Genomic DNA, 19,346 nt, shown 5'->3' on the forward strand with positions numbered 1-19,346 from the left:
TGTCTTGCTTTTCTTCCCTGTCAAGTTTAACCCATGGTACCTGTGTTTATTTTCCTCCTAATGTATGTTTCTTGTGTATATGTGAACCCATCTTGAATTGAGTTTGATTAAGGTCTTTGTGAGAGACTGCACATAAACCAAAGTTGAAAAATCATACTTTAGCAGTGAAAGACGTTTTTGTTGGGTTTCCTTGCTGTTGAGTACTGTAACTTTTTATTTTGGTGTATTACAATCTAGTTATACACATTTTGAGCATCACCTGTATGTTGCTTTGTATTTATGCAATAGTTGCAGATCTGACTATGATGGTTTGTGGATTTAGGTAAAAGCCTGACCTCGCTTTAGCGTGTGTGGCACGGACAGGAAAAAATAAAGGAATACCTTTTTGAATGTCCAATTATGAAGTCTTTATAAAATGTCAACTCTGTGATGTGGTGTCGTTTGAGTGTTTCAGTATGAATTGACTACAATGTGATGCACCTGGTTATAGATTGTTATTGTTAAAGGAATGTCAAAGGAAAGAACCAAGTGTAGACTATCCTAAATTATAATGCTACTCATTTGTAATCATTTTTAGTTCTTATGGGAACATGTATGTTTCTAGCACCCCTGTGTGGCCAGTAAACCCATTACACCACAAAATCGAGAAAGGGCCGACTGAAGGTCATTACATTGATAAGTTAGTTATACACTCACCGGACAGTTTTAGGTACACCATCCCATTCACGAAAATGGATTGCTCCTACAGACGGTGAGTCACGTGGCTGTGGCTTGCTATATAAAGACGGCATGGAGGCATTCCGTTACTGTGATTGAGCTCTAGTACGGGCAAAACGAGTGTCCTATTCAACTTGTGGTATGATCGTCGGTGCCAGGCGCGCCGGATCCAGTATCTCAAAAACGGCCGCCCTCCTGGGCTTTTCACGCACGACAGTATCTCGAGTTTATCGAGAATGGTGCGACAAACAAAAAAACATCCAGTCAGCAGCAGTCCTTTGGACAAAAAGAGCTCGTTGATGAGAGATGTCGAAGTAGAATGGCAAGAATCATGCAAGCTAACAGGCGGGCCACAAACAGACATAACGGCGCAGTACAACATGCTGATGGCAGAGTCAGGATTTGGCAGAAGCAGCATTAGTCCATGGACCCATCCTGCCTGGTACAGGCTGGTGGTGTAATGGTGTGGAGAATGTTTTCTTGGCACACGTTAGGTCCCTTGATATCAATTGAGCAATGAACGTTTCCGACACCTTGTAGAAACCATGCCTCTGAGAATTCAGGCTGTTCTGGAGGCAAAGGGGGGTCAAACCCGGTACTAGATGGGTGTACCTTATAAACAGACCGGTGATTAACCACGTTAACATCCACAGTTTTTATGCGAGTAAAGTCATACTGTATTTATAAAAATCATAGAAACAGGAAGTGGTCATCCCACTACGACTCGGGAAAGCATGCAGTTTATTAGGATACAGATTAAATAAATTATGAATTTCACAAGGTGGTGAAAGTGCATGGTTATGAGCATGATGCTCCTTTCCAATAAATATTGAGGGTCTTATTCTGGTGACATGATGATCGATGCTTAACTGCGGTTTGACAATAAAAAATATTCTCGCTCTTATCCATAATAATCTCATCATGTAGACTAGCCTACCCACACTGTATCTGCCAGCTGTTGGCTAAAGCAGGGTTCTTCTCCCCCCCCCACCCCCCACTCGGTCCTGCCCTAGCACTACACAGCTGATTCAAATAACCAACTAATGCTTGGGCAAAAACCTAAACGTGCACCCAGGGGGGCCCAGGACCGAGTTTGGGAATCCCTGGGCTAGAGCACACATGCCAAAACCAGAGTAGGCACATTTGATATTTACAGTTTTTGTGACAAATCTATTGGTAGAGTTGAAAATGCGAAACACGTTGAACTTTACATTTTTATTCGGTACATGAAAACATAAGCGAAAAAGTACATTGTGTGCACTACTCATCACACACTGATTTTTATCAGCAACAAGTCAGTTTGGTGGGAAAATGCGCATATATTTCATTTATGTGTATTTTAGAATATTCGCATGAAAATCTGTCGCCAATTGGATGGAAACCTAGCTACTGATGTCAATTCCACCTAGTCCACATTGGTAATGATAAACCTCATACGCATGAATAAGCAGCAAAGTCAAACACCAATTTCACAAACCTTTCACAGAGCCTGATAGAACAGCATTTTTTTATTTGAACTGCACTGAATGCTATATGTTCACCTTGTACAAGAAACAAATACAAATACTCACACTAAAAACCAAACAATCTGCTAGCAGCTGTGTCTTGCTAACATCGGGGCACTAGAGGGGTGTTGCTATTGCTCACAGAGTGCAGTGCACGATGCCTCTAAGAGCTCCAACTGGCTTTCATTAGAACAGAAAACAAAAAATAAGAAAGAAATGGTGGTTCACATAAGACTATGATTATAAGAACATTTAACTAGCCAATACAAATCTAACAGGACTCTGCAAAAACCTTGAACACCAAAAGACAGGTTTGATTTATAAAAATACCACAATGAAGAAAAGGTGGAAACACGCGGAACGATCCAGACTTTTTTTTCTTTCAGACAGAATTTGGGAAAAAGATAATATCTGCAAAAGTTATTTTTCCTGAGTCAGTAACCTCACTTTCCAAACCCTTTCCTGTCTGGCTGGTGCTACTTTGTAAGTCCTTTTGGTGAGAAAAAACAGGACATTTTAAGAGGTCCCTCTAGTATACAAACACCCGTGACAATGTCCAAATCCATGATGTAGAGGTCCAGGTAAAAGCAGAGGTGCATGCATTTCTTATTTCAATATTTTAGTGACAGACCACCACGTTATTACTGAATCTGAAGTCGGAATGAAAGGCAATTAATCAATAGTTAAAACTTCACATTGTCTGAAATTGCGATCATAACCTTTTTAACACTAGTCTCTCTCCCCCTTGTGCATCAGAACCTGGATCTTTGAAGAAGCTCTTTAGAGAAACTAAATGACTAAAAAGCTATATTACCAGAACTAAATCTTCTCTATAATACTTCGGGTGTTCTCAGGGGTTGAGAGATGTTCACAATGGACAAATTAAAATAAGGGTTTCAGGTCCCATATTCACTTAAATTGAGTTTTGTTTTGATTCTTCAGAATGGCAATTTGGGCTTATTGTTGTTGTCTCGTACTGGTCATGAGACTCAAGAGATCTGGCAACCCTGATGTGTCCATCATTACTGTCTGTAAATTCATGAGCCAGCAGTCTACAGGGTGAGAGAGATGGACTAGGAAAGGGTTTAGAGGTCCCCATTGAGACTGCCGATGCCACTGGCAACACCAATTGTCTTTTTCTACTGTCTGATAAATATATGTCATTTTATAATCATTTATTTTTTTCACATTGAAGAACAGAAAGACAGATATTCACTTGTAGGGTGGTCTCAGAACAGGTGAAAGAAAAACACAGACACACGTGGACTGAACTGAAATGAAGAATGGGGCAAGGTGGGGTTGGAGCTGGCCAGTAACAGATGATGTCATTGTCCTTCCATGCTCTCCCATTGGTGGTCAGTCAAGATGGGCGGGCCTTAACTCTGGCACTCAGTAACAAGGTGTCCCAGAACACAGGAATCTTCCAACAAATGCTCAAAAATAAAAAAATGAGTAAACACTTAAACTGAATCAAAACTAAAACAAAGGAAAAAGAGAAGTGAAAAGTTCAGATCCTTGGAACATGAGTTTTGACGGACTCCACTTTGGAGTGTCAGTTGTGAATATATTCACTGTCCCCACTTGGTTCCGGTGTTCTGTGTGAACCCTAACGATCAGTCTGCTGGTCTAAGAGTGGGTGGGTCAGTTGGTCGGTTGTGTATATATGAACTCCTTCCTCCCTGGATGCAGAGTTATGGCTCGGTCATGTGCTGTCTCATGGGCTCCCCTTGTTTGGAGGGTTGGTTGGGGGAGGGGGCCTGGGAGGGGTGGGTACCAGAGGGCAGGGTGTGGGTGATGGGCACCCCCCCGGGCATCATCCCCTCCATCGGCCCAGGGATCCCACCCGAGGCCACACCCACCACACCAGGGGGGTACCTGTGCCAGGGAGACAATGGTCAGGTCACATGGTACCATAACAATACCTCATTGGTTACAATAACCTGATAAGCCTTTAAATGGCCATTTTAAGTTGCTACATTTAAAAACGTTTGTTGCCTCACATTAGAAATGAGGCTAAGGATCAAATTCAGTGGTGAATATTCTAATCAAAGCAAGTGAAGTCACACATAGTGTGGTGCAAAACAGACATCACATGAAATCTGAAAACTGATTCAACTCTTACATGTCAATTCAGGATTCAAAACGACCACAAGACCTCATCTGTTGTTCTTGGGAAACTGATAAACGTATCAGAGAAATATATCTTCATTTACTAAACCACTCAGATATCAACAAAATATAGTTATATTTAGGCATAAGGGAATGGTTTGTAGGGCTATAGATGACAGATCAAGGAAAGATTCCTGACTGGATATTTCAGGGGACAGACACCGTGAACCGTTTGGGGAAAAGGGTGTTTAGAGGAAAAATGAAACAAATGTCACAAATAGACCCAAGCAAACCTCATACTTCCTGTGCAGGGAACAATATGGAATACAACACTGACTGTACTTACAATCAAATGGTTGCCATAATGTGCCAACTTTCAATAGATGTTTTATTATTTGGTATGGTACAAGAGGCCAGGTTTTGGGGTAGGAAATAAGGGGTTTAATGAGAGGGTGGGCAGAGCAGGTATATCGGGTGAGAAATAAATTAGACAGACTATCATGAAAACCAACAGCAGTTATGCTTTGATCAGCACAGGCGGGCCTGAGCCTATCACTGTGGGTCAGCATCGGTAGTATTTACCTTGTTTTCTATTAGGTATATAATTTGTCTTGCATTCCCCCAGTTGCTATGGCCTGTACCATGGTTTGGTTGACTCGGCTGTGTAAGAGAAGTAGTTCAGTCCAGTTGAGACAGTAGGTATAGGGTGAGAGACTGAGAGGTCAATACTGTGACTGCCTGATAAATAATAGCAGGGGATGGTAGTAATCAATGTGTCCCCATAGCTCTTCATTTCCACTATATGCCGCTACGGAAAACCCAGCCTAAAATACCAGGAAGGTTGAATAGAAAAGAGAAGAGGTTATCATATACTGAATACAGGGGACACTTTTTTGTACCTGAGCATGGAAATGACTCTTTTACTCTTTTTACTTAGAAAGAAATCCCCCTTTTTTTAATCAAAATGTTTAAGTCCTGGTTATGTGGATAGTATATGCAGGAGGAAGTGGGCCTGACCAAAAAGAGGGGTTCCCTACATAATGGTCTGTTTGGTTGTGATTGAGCTTCCCTACCTGTACGCGGCACCGTTGAGTTCGGGGTGCATTTGCTGCTGCATTTGCTGCTGCATCTGCTGCTGTTCCACTGTCCAGGGAGCTGTGGTAACAAAGAACTCCTTGTTGACACAGTTTCGCAAACTGTCAGGGATACGGCCTGCATCGGAAAAACAAAAACATTCCAGTAAAGAATTAGCTCCAAATGAGTTTCTAGGTGTGATATAATGTATGTGTGTGTGTGTATCTGTGTGTGTGTTTACCAGTGACGGCTCTGCGTATCTCTGTGGCTGCGGCCTCTCTCATCTCTAGTGAGGCCTGTTCACTGTACCAGGCCGTGTGAGGAGTACAGATCAGGTTAGGCGCATCCTTCAGAGGACCCTGGGTAAAACTACACACACCAGAGACAGAGAGAGATTGGCTAAGGTGAACTGGATAATGGAGTTGATGAAGTTATCTATTCACACAGATAAACGCACACACTCACCTGAAGGGTTCTGACTCATGGACGTCCAGGGCGGCCCCCCGTACCCTGCCCTCTTTCAGGGCCTGAGCCAAGGCCTTCTCATCAACCAGACCTCCCCGAGCAGAGTTCACCAGGAACGCACCCTGACGCATCTAAAACAAAAGTAAACCTGTTTTACTAACATCAAGTGACATTCCCTCTCCTGGAGAATACACATGTGGGAGCCCACTGCTACAGTACGTCCCTGCAGTGGTCCTTTCAACTATAAAGCCCTAAGCTGCCCTTGCAGTATGCTTCACATACTAAAAGCTTAGGTTCAAATCCAAAAAGGCAAACCTCTGTGTACCAAAAGTGAGAGACAGCGATGAAATGAGGGCATCTGGATAAAAGTAATTCCTTCATCTTGATAAAAGCTTGAATTCAGTGCACAGAGAGTTCTAGTTGTATCTGCTCTGTAAAAGGCACAAGCCACACACGCGCGCACGTACAAATACAAACATACACACAGGCATACTGATGTTCTTTCAGAAATGTATGGTATAGTTCTTTTAATATATAAATAGCAAGTTAACCAGGTTCTTCCTTGATGAGACTGCCCCTCACATTTCAAAGAGGACATTGATGTTAGACTTCTATAGCAGCATGGAGTTTGAAAAGCTGACTGCAGGTGGCAGTGGTGATCAACAACTACACCGTGAGGCTGGGTGCGCAGTCCTGTACTGTTATGGCCTATTTGAGGATTGTGTGTATGTGTGTGTGTTTGCATGCGTGTGAGTATGTGTGTACCTGTTTGATGGTGAAGTCGTTGATGAGGTGGTGGTTGTGTTCGTTCAGGTTGCAGTGCAGGGAGACACAGTCACTCTGGTAGAGCAGGTCTTGCAGAGTGTAGACACGCTGAACACCCAGCGAACGCTCAAGGCCGTCCTGCAGGTAGGGGTCGTAGAAGATCACGTTGAAGCCAAACACCTTGGCCCGCACCGCCACCGCCTGCCCTGAACGACCTGTAGACATACACACGAATACAGTGTCAGAAGCGGATCACAGTGTCATGGATGTGCGTATGTTACCAAAGCACTCTCACAACAGTGTGTGTTACCAAAGACAGACATCTCCTGTGACTCACCAAAGCCGATGAGGCCCAGCGTTTCTCCTCGGATCCTGGCGGCTCCGGACGCCACTTCTCTGATCTGCTCCACGCTTTGGACCCGTGTGCCCTCCCGAAGAGCCTGGTACAGCCAGGTGTTCCGCCGGTACAGGTTGAGAATGTGGCACAGAGTGGAGTCTGCCGTCTCCTCCACCGCTGCCGACGGGATGTTACACACCGCGATGCCTGGCAAAGCGAGAGGGAAGACATGATGAGGGATGAAGAAGACTAAAAATAAGTAGAAGCCCTGTGCACAGCAATGTGCTGGTTATGGAAGGAACAACTAAGTGTCCAAGAAACATGCAAAAACTGCACACTTGGAAAGGCAATGACATATTTTTGCATTATAGTGCACAAATAGGAAACAAAAGACATGTTTCACACCAGGCTTCTATGTTTATTGAGGATTTTTGTTTTAATTAAGTGACATGCCTGGGGCAAAAATGAAATCTGTGGGGGAGTATTTCTTATCAATGTTTTCACAGCTTTTGTCTGTGTATTTAGGGGATAATACTCCAATTACATGTTATGTAAAATTATAAAAGCAGTGTTTGGTTTGGCTGCATCCCAAAAAGTCTTGGCTGCAGTGCTGACGAGCGGGTTGTTGTTATTTCTATGTTGTATTGGCCGCTGCAATAAAATGTCCCCTTAGGGGATCAATAAAGTCTTATCTTATCCCTCTCTCCTCTTTCTTTCTCTCTCCTACCCATCTCTCCGGCTGCCTTGATGTCGATGTTGTCGTAGCCACTGCCGATGCGGATGATAATGCGTAGAGCCTTGAATTTCTCCAGGTCTTCTCTGGTCAAGGTGATGGTGTGATACATCATGGCACCTACTGCCTCGTTCAGCACCTGATGGAGAAAGGGAGAGTCACCTTCATCATCATCATCATCATCATCATCAAAGGCATTTCATCATTATCTTTTTTTTAAATAAACAAATAAACATGAATTTTGTGTATGTGTGTGTGTGTCAAAAGCCCCTGGTTTTTCAGAATCGGTCTACGCAAACAAGGTTAGGGTGGAGACAGGCAGGGTCATAAACTAGATTGATGGTTATCCAGATACCCAGATAGCATAGCAAGTGCCCTCTGTCAGGCACATTGGGTAAATAATAGCTTTAAATTCTCCACCGGCTAACTGCATTTGCTTGGCCTGCCAGATTAGCATAGCTGTGAATTTCCATAAGGGTTTTATGAGAGCTAGCTGAAATCAGCCCTAGATGCTAATTCAAGGTTGAAGCTCTCCTCATGCCTTCATCTAATTGCTTAGGCTGTGCTGCTAGCCAGAGGCAAGTTTGGCTGGAGACAATGCATCCTGTGGGTTGTAATGACCAATGCTGTGTGAGTCATTAAGCAAGCGGGGTAATCGCTGAGCAATGTGTCAGACTAAATGGAAATGTTATTTTTTATAACTATGGTGGGCCAGTATTAAAATACACAGTAGTTGTAAAAAAAAACAGTTGGATATGGCCCAATAGATGTCAAAGGGCCAGTTTTAGATAATTTTTTATCAAGATCAAAATTATGCGGGGAGAGAGTTGGTGTGGGGGTGGTGCGGTAGCTGTACAGATTATAAGCTGATATAATGCTCAACATTCATTTGTATCAATTCACTCACTAACTCACGGAAACAAGTCCACAAACAGATGGTTAAACTGCTAACATTGTTCTGACATCAGAGGGAGAGATAACGCATTAGCACGCTAACCATTTGCCCACACAACACATCATATAGAGTGATAAGTCACCACCAAAACATGATAAGTCTAGCCCTGCTTTGAATTGTATAGTGAGTCATTGTATCTTCCCAACAGTTCTCTAACGCAATGCCACTGAGAAGAAATATGCAGGTTCAGGCTCCTGTCAGGGAACTAACTTGGCTCCTCTTCTCAGGCGATGCATGCAGAGGCATCAGTGTGTGTGTTTCAGTCTATATGATTAAAGTGTGTGAATTTGTGTGTATGAGAGGTGACGTGTGTATGTGTATATGTGTGTGTGTGAAATCAGTGAGTCAGCATTTGAGCCTGTGTGTGTGAGCCAATGTTTGTGGTTTGTTTGCGTGTGAGTCCCTGTGTGGGGCCCTTTCTCCTCTTGTGTGTGTGGAGTGCCACTTCTGCTGTCTCTGCTGACTTGCTACAAAGGCGGCAGCTCTGCCAATATCTCTACACCCAGGGCAGGCCATCTCGTTTTGTAATGTATGCGCAAACACAACAGCTGATTGGACAGAAAGGCCTTGGTGTGTGTGAGCAGGGGAGCACGGAGAGGCCAGGGTCCAGGGAGAAAAGAGGTCAAGAGATCAAAAGAACTCTGGTCCTATTTTTCTCACTTTCTCTATCCATCCATCTATCCAACCCAGTTTCTTTCTATTTTCCAATTTCACTCGCTCTCTCTCTATGCGTCACACGCAGATGTATATTTGTAAATGGTTCAACACCTCCTGTGCTGACAAAATCTATGTCAACAAACCTTGTTAACAATTGATTATCACTATTAAGCTTTTCAACGCTGATAAACTGTAGTGTCAACATACACAATATATGGAAATTGCTTTGTTTTGTTAACAACCTTTTTCCACATTTTGTATTTTACATGAAGAGGGGAAGATTTGATGTTGCACTGGTAAATTGCTGATGACTCTGTCGTTAAGGAGCGCTACATGCTATCTCAGTATATAATGACATTCCTTTCCCATAACCAGCCTCTCTATTTAACAACCAGAGGAGAGGAGGAGCATACCGCCAGCCAATGACATTACATCCTAATAAAATCACTTTCACAGAAATGGGAAAGGGTGGGAGAGACAATATACTGTACTGTAGTATCTGTTTTATGTTAGAGAAGGAGAAGAAGAGGGGAGGAAGAGGAGGAGAAGGAGGAGGAAGTGAAAAGACAGCTACAGTTTGAATTGAGGACACAAACCCACGCAGTCCCTGTGTGTGTGTGTGTGTGTGTGTGTGTGTGTGTGTGTGTGCCAGCGTGTGGAAGAGTGTGCGTACGTGGGTAAGTGTGTGTGTTGTACCTTCTCATGGATCTCCTGGGTGGACTGGGCGTCACAGAAGGCGACGGTGGCCAGGTCTTTGAGGATGGGCATCTCTACCGTACAGTCACGCCCATCCAGCAGGGCCACTAGGGGGCGAGGGTGCATCGGCCCATTCATGATCTGGGGCCGGATACCTACAGAGAGAGAGAGAGAGAGAGGAGATGGAGATGGAGAGAGAGAAGAGACAGAGAGAGAGAAGAAAGAGAAAGAGAGAAGAAAGAGAGAAAGAGGATATTTAGAGAGAGGAGATAGAGAAATAGAGGAGAGAGAGAGAGGAGAGAGAGAGAGAGGGAGGAAAATTGATGAAAACCTGAAGGGACGGCACATTGCCTACAATAAACCACATTGGAGAATAGATCGCAGTGTGTGTGGAGTCTCTTTTTAACAGATTCACTGAACTGCACTTGTACAAAGACATTGGATGTGCGTATGTAATCTTTTCACTCCCTCACACACATACGCTGTGAAAACTGACAGTTCGATACAATGAATGCTCTGACTCTGACAGGACTGAGTGCTCTTCTCCACAATCACCTGGTAAGACGGATCAATAACACACACTCAATACTTCCTGAAATGACCAACCCCTCTGCTGTGTCTCATCGTTGTGACTCCTGGTAACTCCAGTTACCAGGCAACAAGGCCTTTCACCCCATGAGGTCACTCCCACCATATCACAACCCTGCAAGGGCAGTGTGTGTGTGTGTGTGTGTTTGTGTGTGTGTGTTTGTGTGTACGCACTGCACACACACGCGTAAGCTAGCGCGCACACGCACACATACATACACACACACACACCTGTGTTCTGTATCTGTTACAGCATGATACTACAGACCACAATATCTCAACCTTCTCCTAACACACTGCACAATATCACCAATTTATCATCCCTGGAGCTTTATATCCTGTAAAGGAACAGTGCGAAAAAAGAGAAGAGCGACGCTGGGCAGAATGAAATCAAATTCCATCCAAAAAAAAGGAAAGGGGGGAAGAGGGAGAGAGAGAGAAAGCACTTTGCACACCACTCCTCCATCGCTCCCTCGCTCCCTACTGCTGTTGTCATGGTGATTACAGGATTTGGGCAGGATTATGAAATATTTTATTTAGTGGCGTCGGTGCTGCTGAAGAGCAGATCCAAGCTTTTCTCTCCCCTCTGTGTCCATTTCAACATCAGAGAGAACAGACTGTAACCTGTTCCCATCGAACGAGAACACAAGATAGACCAGGAATACAAAAGAAACACAGAGAAATGTGTCAGAATGTACTACAACACCAAAACAATGACCCTTAACACTACTTGGTTCTTCATTACTGTTTCTAATAACAAAAACCAGCTAAACACAACATCCTCAGTTGAATCCAGCATAACAAATTGATGAATTTCGTCTTGGTGGCGGTAACCAGGGAGGTTGAAATCATAAGGTGATAATAGGGGTAGCACTGAATGAGAATCGTCTTTTCATACAGTACAACCTAGAGAGAGAACATAATAGACGTCCTGTATAATGTAACACCTGTGACAGACAGCCAGTATCCACTTTGAGGTTGCTACTGAGCCCTGTGAGTGTGGAGAGGTGAGGGATGGCTAGTACATACGTCTACACTACATGACCAAAATTATGTGGACACCTGCTCGTCGAACATCTCATTCCAAAATCATGGGCATTAATATGGAGTTGGTCCCCCCCTTTGCTGCTATAACAGCCTCAACTCTTCTGGGAAGGCTTCCCGCTAGATGTTGGAACACTGCTGTGGGGACTTGCTTCCATTCAGCCACAAGAGCATTAGTGATGTTGGACACTGATGTTGGGCAATTAGACCTGGCTCACAGTCGCCGTTCCAATTCATCCCAAAGGTGTTCGATGGGGTTGAAGTTAGGGCTCTGTGCAGGCCAGTCAAGTTCTTCCACCGATCTCGACAAACCATTTCTGTATGGACCTCGCTTTGTGCACGGGGGCATTGTCATGCTGAAACAGGAAAGGGCCTTTCCCAAACTGTTGCCACAAAGTTGGAAGCACAGAATCGTCTAGAATGTCACTGTATGCTGTAGCGTTAAGATTTCCCTTCACTGGAACTAAGGGGCTTAGCCCAAACCATGAAAAACAGCCTCAGACCATTATTCCTCCTCCACAAAACTTTACAGTTGCCAATATGCATTCGGGCAGGTAGCGTTTTCCTGGCATGCGCCAAACCCAGATTCGTCCGTCAGATTGTCAGATAGTAAAGCGTGATTCATCACTCCAGAGAACATGTTTTCACTGCTCCAGAGTCCAATGGTGGCGAGCTTTACACCACTCCAGCCGACACTTGGCATTGCGCATGGTGATCTTAGGCTTGTGTGCTGCTGCTCGGACATGGAAACCAATTTCATGAAGCTCCCGACGAACAGTTATTGTGCTGACGTTGCTTCCAGAGGCAGTTTGGAGTGTTGCAACCGAGGACAGACGATTCTTACGTGCTACAGGCTTCAGCACTCAGCGGTCCCGTTCTGTGAGCTTGTGTGGCCTACCACTTCGCGGCTGAGCTGTTGTTGCTCCTAGACATTCCCACTTCACAATAACAGCACTTACAGTTGACCGGGGCAGCTCTAGCAGGGCAGAAATTTGACGAACAGACTTGTTGGAAAGGTGGTATCCTATGAAGGTGCCAAGTTGAAAGTCATTGAGCTCTTCAGTAAGGCCATTTTACTGCCAATGTTTGTCTATGGAGATTGCATGGCGGTGTGCTTGATTTTATACACCTGTCAGCAATGGGTGTGGCTGAAATAGCCAAATCCACTAATTTAAAGGGGTGTCCACATACTTTTGTATATATATACTTTTGTGTATATTATCATGGGTACGTGTCTCTGTGCTTCTCACACAGTGTCAATCAACTCTCACAGCCTTTTATATGAAGAAGCGCAGAAGAAGGAAATTGCCATAACAACATTGCTCTTTACAATTGAGTGAATAGGGTACCTATAAAATAGAGTACCTATAGCTTCAATATCCCTGGAAGTTTTGAGAATGACACAAGTACTGGTCTTCACAAAGTTTGCTGCTTCAGTGTTATGAGATATTTTTGTCAGATGTTACTATGGTATACTGAAGTATAATTACAAGCATTCCATAAGTGTCAAAGGCTTTTATTGACAATTACATTAAGTTTATGCAAAGAGTCAATATTTGCAGTGTTGACCCTTCTTTTTCAAGACCTCTGCAATCCGCCCTGGCATGCTGTCAATTAACTTCTGGGCCACATCCTGACTGATTGCAGCCCATTCTTGCATAATCAATGGTTGGAGTTTGTCCGAATTTGTGGGTTTTTGTTTGTCCACCCGCCTCTTGAGAATCGACCACAAGTTCTCAATGGGATTAAGGTCTGGGGAGTTTCCTGGCCATGGACCCAAAATGTTGATGTTTTGTTCCCCAAGCCACTTAGTTATCACTTTTGCCTTATGGCAAGGTGCTCCATCATGCTGGAAAAGGCATTGGTCGTCACCAAACTGTTCTTGGATGGTTGGGAGAAGTTGCTCTCGGAGGATGTGTTGGTACCATTCTTTATTCATGGCTATGTTCTTAGGCAAAATTGTGAGTGAGCCCACTCCCTTGGCTGAGAAGCAACCCCACACATGAATGTGGATGCTTTACTGTTGGCATGACACAGGACTGATGGTAGCGCTCACCTTGTCTTCCCGGACAAGGTGTTTTCCGGATGCCCCAAACAATCGGAAAGGGGATTCATCAGAGAAAATGACTTTACCCCAGTCCTCAGCAGTCCAATCCCTGTACCTTTTGCAGAATATCAGTCTGTCCCTGATGTTTTTCCTGAAGAGAAGTGGCTTCTTTGCTGCCCTTCTTGACACCAGGCCATCCTCCAAAAGCCTTCGCCTCACTGTGCGTGCAGAGGCACTCGCACCTGCCTGCTGCCATTACTGAGCAAGCTCTGCACTGGTGGTGCCCCGATCCCACAGCTGAATCAACTTTAGGAGACGGTCCTGGCGTTTGCTCGACTTTCTTGGGCGCCCTGACGCCTTCTTCACAACAATTGAACCTCTCTCCTTGAAGTTCTTGATGATCCGATAAATGGTTGATTTAGGTGCAATCTTACTGGCAGCAATATCCTTGCCTGTGAAGCCCTTTTTGTGCAAAGCAATGATGACGGCACGTGTTTCCTTGCAGGTAACCATGGTTAACAGAGGAAGAACAATGATTTCAAGCACCACCCTCCTTTTAATGCTTCCAGTCTGTTATTCTAACTCAATCAGCATGACAGAGTGATCTCCAGCCTTGTCCGCGTCAACACTCTCACCTGTGTTAACGAGAGAATCACTGACATGATGGCAGCTGGTCCTTTTGGGGCTGAAATGCAGTGGAAATGTTTTTTTGGGATTAAGTTCATTTTCTTGGCAAAGAGGGACTTTGCAATTAATTGCACTTTATCTGATCACTCTTCATAACATTCTGGAGTATATGAAAATTGCCATCATCAAAACTGAGGCAGCAGACTTTGTGAAAATTATTTGTGTCATTCTCAAAACTTTTGACCACGACTGTATAGCTATTCGTTGCCCAGTTCACTTTCTCTCTAAGGGTAGTCTGGCTGACGCCACTCACGTGGTACACAGCGAACGAGAGCTGTGACACACTGGTCTGGATAGGAGTCCACCGTAAATGCAGTATTCGCACAGAAATGGTCTGAGCTTTGATTGGTTCTCTCAAAAGTTTTTTTCTTTCCTGGGGGGTTGAGACCTGGATTAGAAATTCCAATAGTTGTATTGAAAGGGGGCGGCTTTTATGGGCTGTGTGTGGTTGTCCATGTGGGTGTTTGAGTGAGAAAGACACAGAGAAGAACCAACCAGTAAAAAAAGCACAGCCCCCTTCATTATCGACACATTGTGCCTACAATGCCAAGCAGCCTTGCCAGACTCCGAAATCAGGAAGACTTCAAGTTTGGCATTATCCAGACTATGTGCAGGGCACTCTGAAGTAAAATACTGTTCCACAGACACACACCTGAGTCTCCTCACATTCCTGCAGACCCCATTAACATAGCACAGAATGGGTGAGAACAACCTTCTTCAAATACCCTATTAGCTGGGAGCAGAGGGTCACACTCACACTCACACACAGCTTAGAGGCTGGCGAAACACTGGCAACACTGTCGGAAGTGGGTCAGATTATTGATGATTAATTATTTCCTTGTGGCTAATAGACTTTCAGCACCCTAATAAGGTAGAACAAGAAGCTCTGCTAAATACATGATACATTGCTGGCTAATTAGCTACTAATGAGAGCTTAATGAGGACCTAATACCTGGTCAGTAATTCTGAAGAGCTTCTTAAAGGGATACTTTGGGATTTTGGCAATGAGGCCCTTTATCTACTTCCCTAGAGTCAGATGAACTCATGGATACCATTTTTATGTCTCTGTCCTGTATGAAGGAAGTTAGAGGTCGTTTTGTGAGCCAATGCTAACTAGCATTAGCGCAATGACTGGAAGTCAATGGGTATCTGCTAGCAGGTAGCGCAATGACTGGAAGTCTATGGGTATCTACTAGCCTGCTAGCAGATACCCATTGACGTCCAGTCATTGCGCTAACGCTAGTTAGCAATTGTGCTAGCGCTAGTTAGCAAATTCCTTCAAACTGCACGTAGACAAAAAATGGTATCCACACGTTCATCTGACTACGGGGAAGAAGATAATTAACTTAATTGCCAAAATCCCAAAGTATCCCTTTAAAGCAGCCTGGGAGAAAATTACATGAGGCAAATCAACCACAGGAGGCCAGTGGCACCTTAATTGGGGAGGACGGGCTCATAGTAATGGCTGTAACGAAATACATGGAATGGTATCAAACACATGGTTTCCATGGTTTCCATGTGTTTGATACCATTCCATTTACTACATTCCAGCCATTATTATTAGCTGTCCTCCCCTCAGCAGCCTCTTGTGAAGTCAACCCTCCCCCTTCCATCAAATGCAAGTCACATCACGTCAAATGTGCTACAACTCCATACTGTGCCAGTATGTTCTCAATGCCATAATAAAATGCTAATGTATGCATACATGTTCTGGATAATCTGAAAATAGAGTGGAGATTAACAGATATGCTCACAGCCACGTGCACAAACCCACCAGCACACAGCGCACACACACACACACACACACACACACACACACACAGTTGGAGTGGATTTATCCAGTCCAGCTGGTCTTGTTGACTAGCCATGGGATCCTTCATCCTCACAGAACTGACGTGTCCTCTGAGATCTCATCACCACAGCTGGTCCAGGACCAGTGCTTATGTAACCGAGGTGGCTCTGTGAACCACAGTCACGTGATAAGTAACATTGCTGGAGACACCAAGACTTGTGTTAGCTACCCAAGCAGTGATCCTCAACCAATTTGCTAACTAACTCTCTTCCTTGAGGATCACTGAAATGAAAACTAGCTCATGAGATCTACATTTGTGCCAGCTAACATCCCAAGGACCGGCTGCAAGGCCGTATCAGGCCAACCGGTGAAGTTGCTAGTTGTGGTTCCTGATATTTCTCCTCAGCCACTGTGTGTTCCGGGAACCAACCATGAAGTTACAGTTGTGTGTCCAATCAAACCCACCTGTGGTCCTAGATCAGCACGTACAGGCTCTAATCCAGTCTGGCAATACAGTGTATTCGGAAAGTATTCAGACCCCTTGACTTTTTCCACATTTTGTTACGTTACAGCCTTATTCTAAAATTGATTAAATTGTTTTGTCTTCCCTCATCAATCTACACATAATATCCCATAATGACAAAGCAAAAACAGGTTTTTGGAAATGTTTGCACATTTATTACAAATAAAAAACGGAAATATCACATTTACATAAGTATTCAGACCCTTTACTCAGTACTTTGTTGAAGCACCTTTGGCAGCGATTACAGCCTCGAGTCTTCTTGGGTATGACGCTACAAGCTTGGCACACCTCTATTTGGGGAGTTTCTCACATTATTCTCTGCAGATCCTCTCAAGCTCTGTCAGGTTGGATGGGGAGCGTCGCTGCACAGCAATTTTCAGGTCTCTCCAGAGATGCTCGATTGGGTTCAAGTCTGAACCCAATTTTTTTCAAACAATGAGTAAGACATGAGGAATCCAAAGAAATTGTCAAAAGCCACCCACAGACCCTCCACACCCTACGCCAATCCCACCCCAACAACCAGTATACAGTATCAGTTTTCTATGTCTGACAAGTAGTATGGAGCTGCGGCTCTGAGTATTGTTTCTTCATCCTATGTAATGTATTCTCAGTGAATTTGGTGATGTTCTTTTTTTTCCTGTTCAGAGAAATTAGTCATTGAAGTTGTTTGGTTTATATCCCATCCCACATCCTGATATTACCAGGTTCTGACCACTAGATTATGCTGTTCCTGTTTATGGACAAGGTATGACATCAACCATCACCAAATTCACTGAGAATACATTTACATTTACATTTTAGTCATTTAGCAGACGCTCTTATCCAGAGCGACTTACAGGAGCAATTAGGGTTAAGTGCCTTGCTTAAGGGCACATCGACAGATTTTTCACATAGTCGGCTCGGGGATTAGAACCAGCGACCTTTCGGTTACTGGCACAACGCTCTTACCCACTAAGCTTACATATGATGAAGAAATAATACTCTGAGACGCAGCTCCATACTACTTACAGAACAGATACTACAGTATATACCAGTAATCATCAACTAGATTCAGCCGCGAGCTGATTTTTTATTGAGCGGATGGTCGGTGGCCGGAACATAATTACAAATAATTTGTAGTCTGCAAATTTGACCGCAAGAAGCCCAAACCGATATAATATTTGATAAAAAATATAATCATTTCAAACCTTGCTTACATTTGTATACAATCACATATTTCTCTCTATTATGCGTGGGAATACTTGGGAACAGATTTCCTAAATTAAAATCACTTGGAGCTGGTTTCCTGTTTGTTTACAGTCTTTTATGTCCAACAATAAAAATTCCTTTGCTCAGAAAACTTGGGAGGCCAAATAAAACAACTGCGGGCCAAATCCAGTTGGGAACCCTGCTATATAGTCATGGTTGGGGTGGGATTGGCGTGGGGTGTGGGGGGTCCGTGGGTGGCTTTTGACCATTTCTTTGGATTCCTCATGTCTAACTCATCATTAGAAAAAAGTGTTCTCCAAATAGGATGTTAGGTACTATATTTAATGAATATTATATGAATCCTACAAATTAAAATGGCAATCAATTAGCTTAATTTCTCAGAGATCAAATTATATTTCAACAAAATAATGTTGCAGGAATGCTAATCCTATCTGTTTCAACAACAGAAACAATTTCAGAACAATCTGTGATGGTGGGTGTCAAAATCTTTTTGAGGTGGAACGACCCAACCTCCTCTGTACTAAAAGCTCTGGTCTGCTTAGCACCACTATGGGCGTTTGGCAGGCTAGCATGAGCCCCACCCAAAGCCTGTGTCATAGGAAACCAGTGCAGGGGTAGACACAGGCCAAAACAGGGTGGAGAAAATCCACACTAGACAAAATACTAGCCTCATCTTGAGGAGGAAAATGAAACTTTGTTTTAGTGGATAAAGATGCCACTGTACCGTTTGGAAGCCACCAATTTGATACAATGATACACTTCATAGTTAATAGAGAATCGATTACTACACTGAGATACGTAAACACAGAAGATGCTTTGTATTTGGCATATGGTCTATCAAAGAACACTAACACAACCAATAGATCACGTTGCTCTGAGACTCACAAGGAAGTGTGTCACCACCATGCAGTGTTGTTGTGATCCTTCTCATGGGATGAGTTTGACACGTGGCCAACTACAGCCGCGATCTAGATGATTTCTTGGAGTATGAAAGAAGCTGGCACAGAGCGGAGAGACATTACCATCTACCCACAGATGAAGCCCAGATGTTCTGCCACTAAAATCCTTTTTAGGATTCTGACAACTGAAAACATTTGTAGAAATTAGCTTTTCCCTCAGATAATATGATGGGTTGTCTAGTTCCCATTTGGATGCATGATCAGACAGTTCCTATTCTCTGCTGCCAGAGGGTGAGTCACAGATTTAGAGGAGAATAATTTCCTAAATAGAGCAAAACAATTGAGAAACAATCCCTCATTTTAATTTTGTCTTCAGTTTCTTATCTCTTTTTCTTGGAACTTGAGTTATATTTCATTGGATTACATTAAGGGACATTTCTGTTCTCTGCTTCAGTTTGATCCTTCTGATGTAATGGAGGTGATGGAGGTAATGGTAACAACAATGCATACGCTCTTGGCATCTTTTTAAATTTATCCAAAGCAC

The 19,346-nt window shown here is 43.7% G+C and overlaps 1 protein-coding gene across 4 annotated transcripts in view; it reads right to left on the reverse strand.

Moving 5' to 3' along the window:
* Positions 1 to 1,917: 1,917 nt before the first annotated feature.
* Positions 1,918 to 19,346, reverse strand: part of LOC311110918 (C-terminal-binding protein 2-like) — a 107,021-nt gene continuing 89,592 nt past the window's right edge. The window contains exons 3-12 of one of the 4 annotated variants that reach the window (XR_014610737.1): positions 10,014 to 10,168; positions 7,700 to 7,844; positions 6,973 to 7,179; positions 6,636 to 6,850; positions 5,871 to 6,001; positions 5,647 to 5,774; positions 5,405 to 5,543; positions 4,914 to 4,991; positions 4,345 to 4,399; positions 2,207 to 4,097 (exon numbers count right to left, since the gene is read on the reverse strand). Coding sequence is in view for 3 of the 4 variants with exons in the window: in XM_084153555.1 (XP_084009681.1) it covers positions 3,914 to 4,097; positions 5,405 to 5,543; positions 5,647 to 5,774; positions 5,871 to 6,001; positions 6,636 to 6,850; positions 6,973 to 7,179; positions 7,700 to 7,844; positions 10,014 to 10,168 (1,304 nt within the window). In the remaining variant the exon portion in view is untranslated. Of the gene's footprint in view, positions 4,098 to 4,344; positions 4,400 to 4,913; positions 4,992 to 5,404; positions 5,544 to 5,646; positions 5,775 to 5,870; positions 6,002 to 6,635; positions 6,851 to 6,972; positions 7,180 to 7,699; positions 7,845 to 10,013; positions 10,169 to 19,346 lie in introns of all 4 variants that reach the window. The other 3 variants (XM_084153557.1, XM_084153556.1, XM_084153555.1) reach the window with 3 other exon arrangements.

Source organism: Coregonus lavaretus (genome assembly GCF_964263955.1).
Source record: "Coregonus lavaretus genome assembly, chromosome: 36".
Lineage (NCBI taxonomy): Eukaryota > Metazoa > Chordata > Actinopteri > Salmoniformes > Salmonidae > Coregonus > Coregonus lavaretus.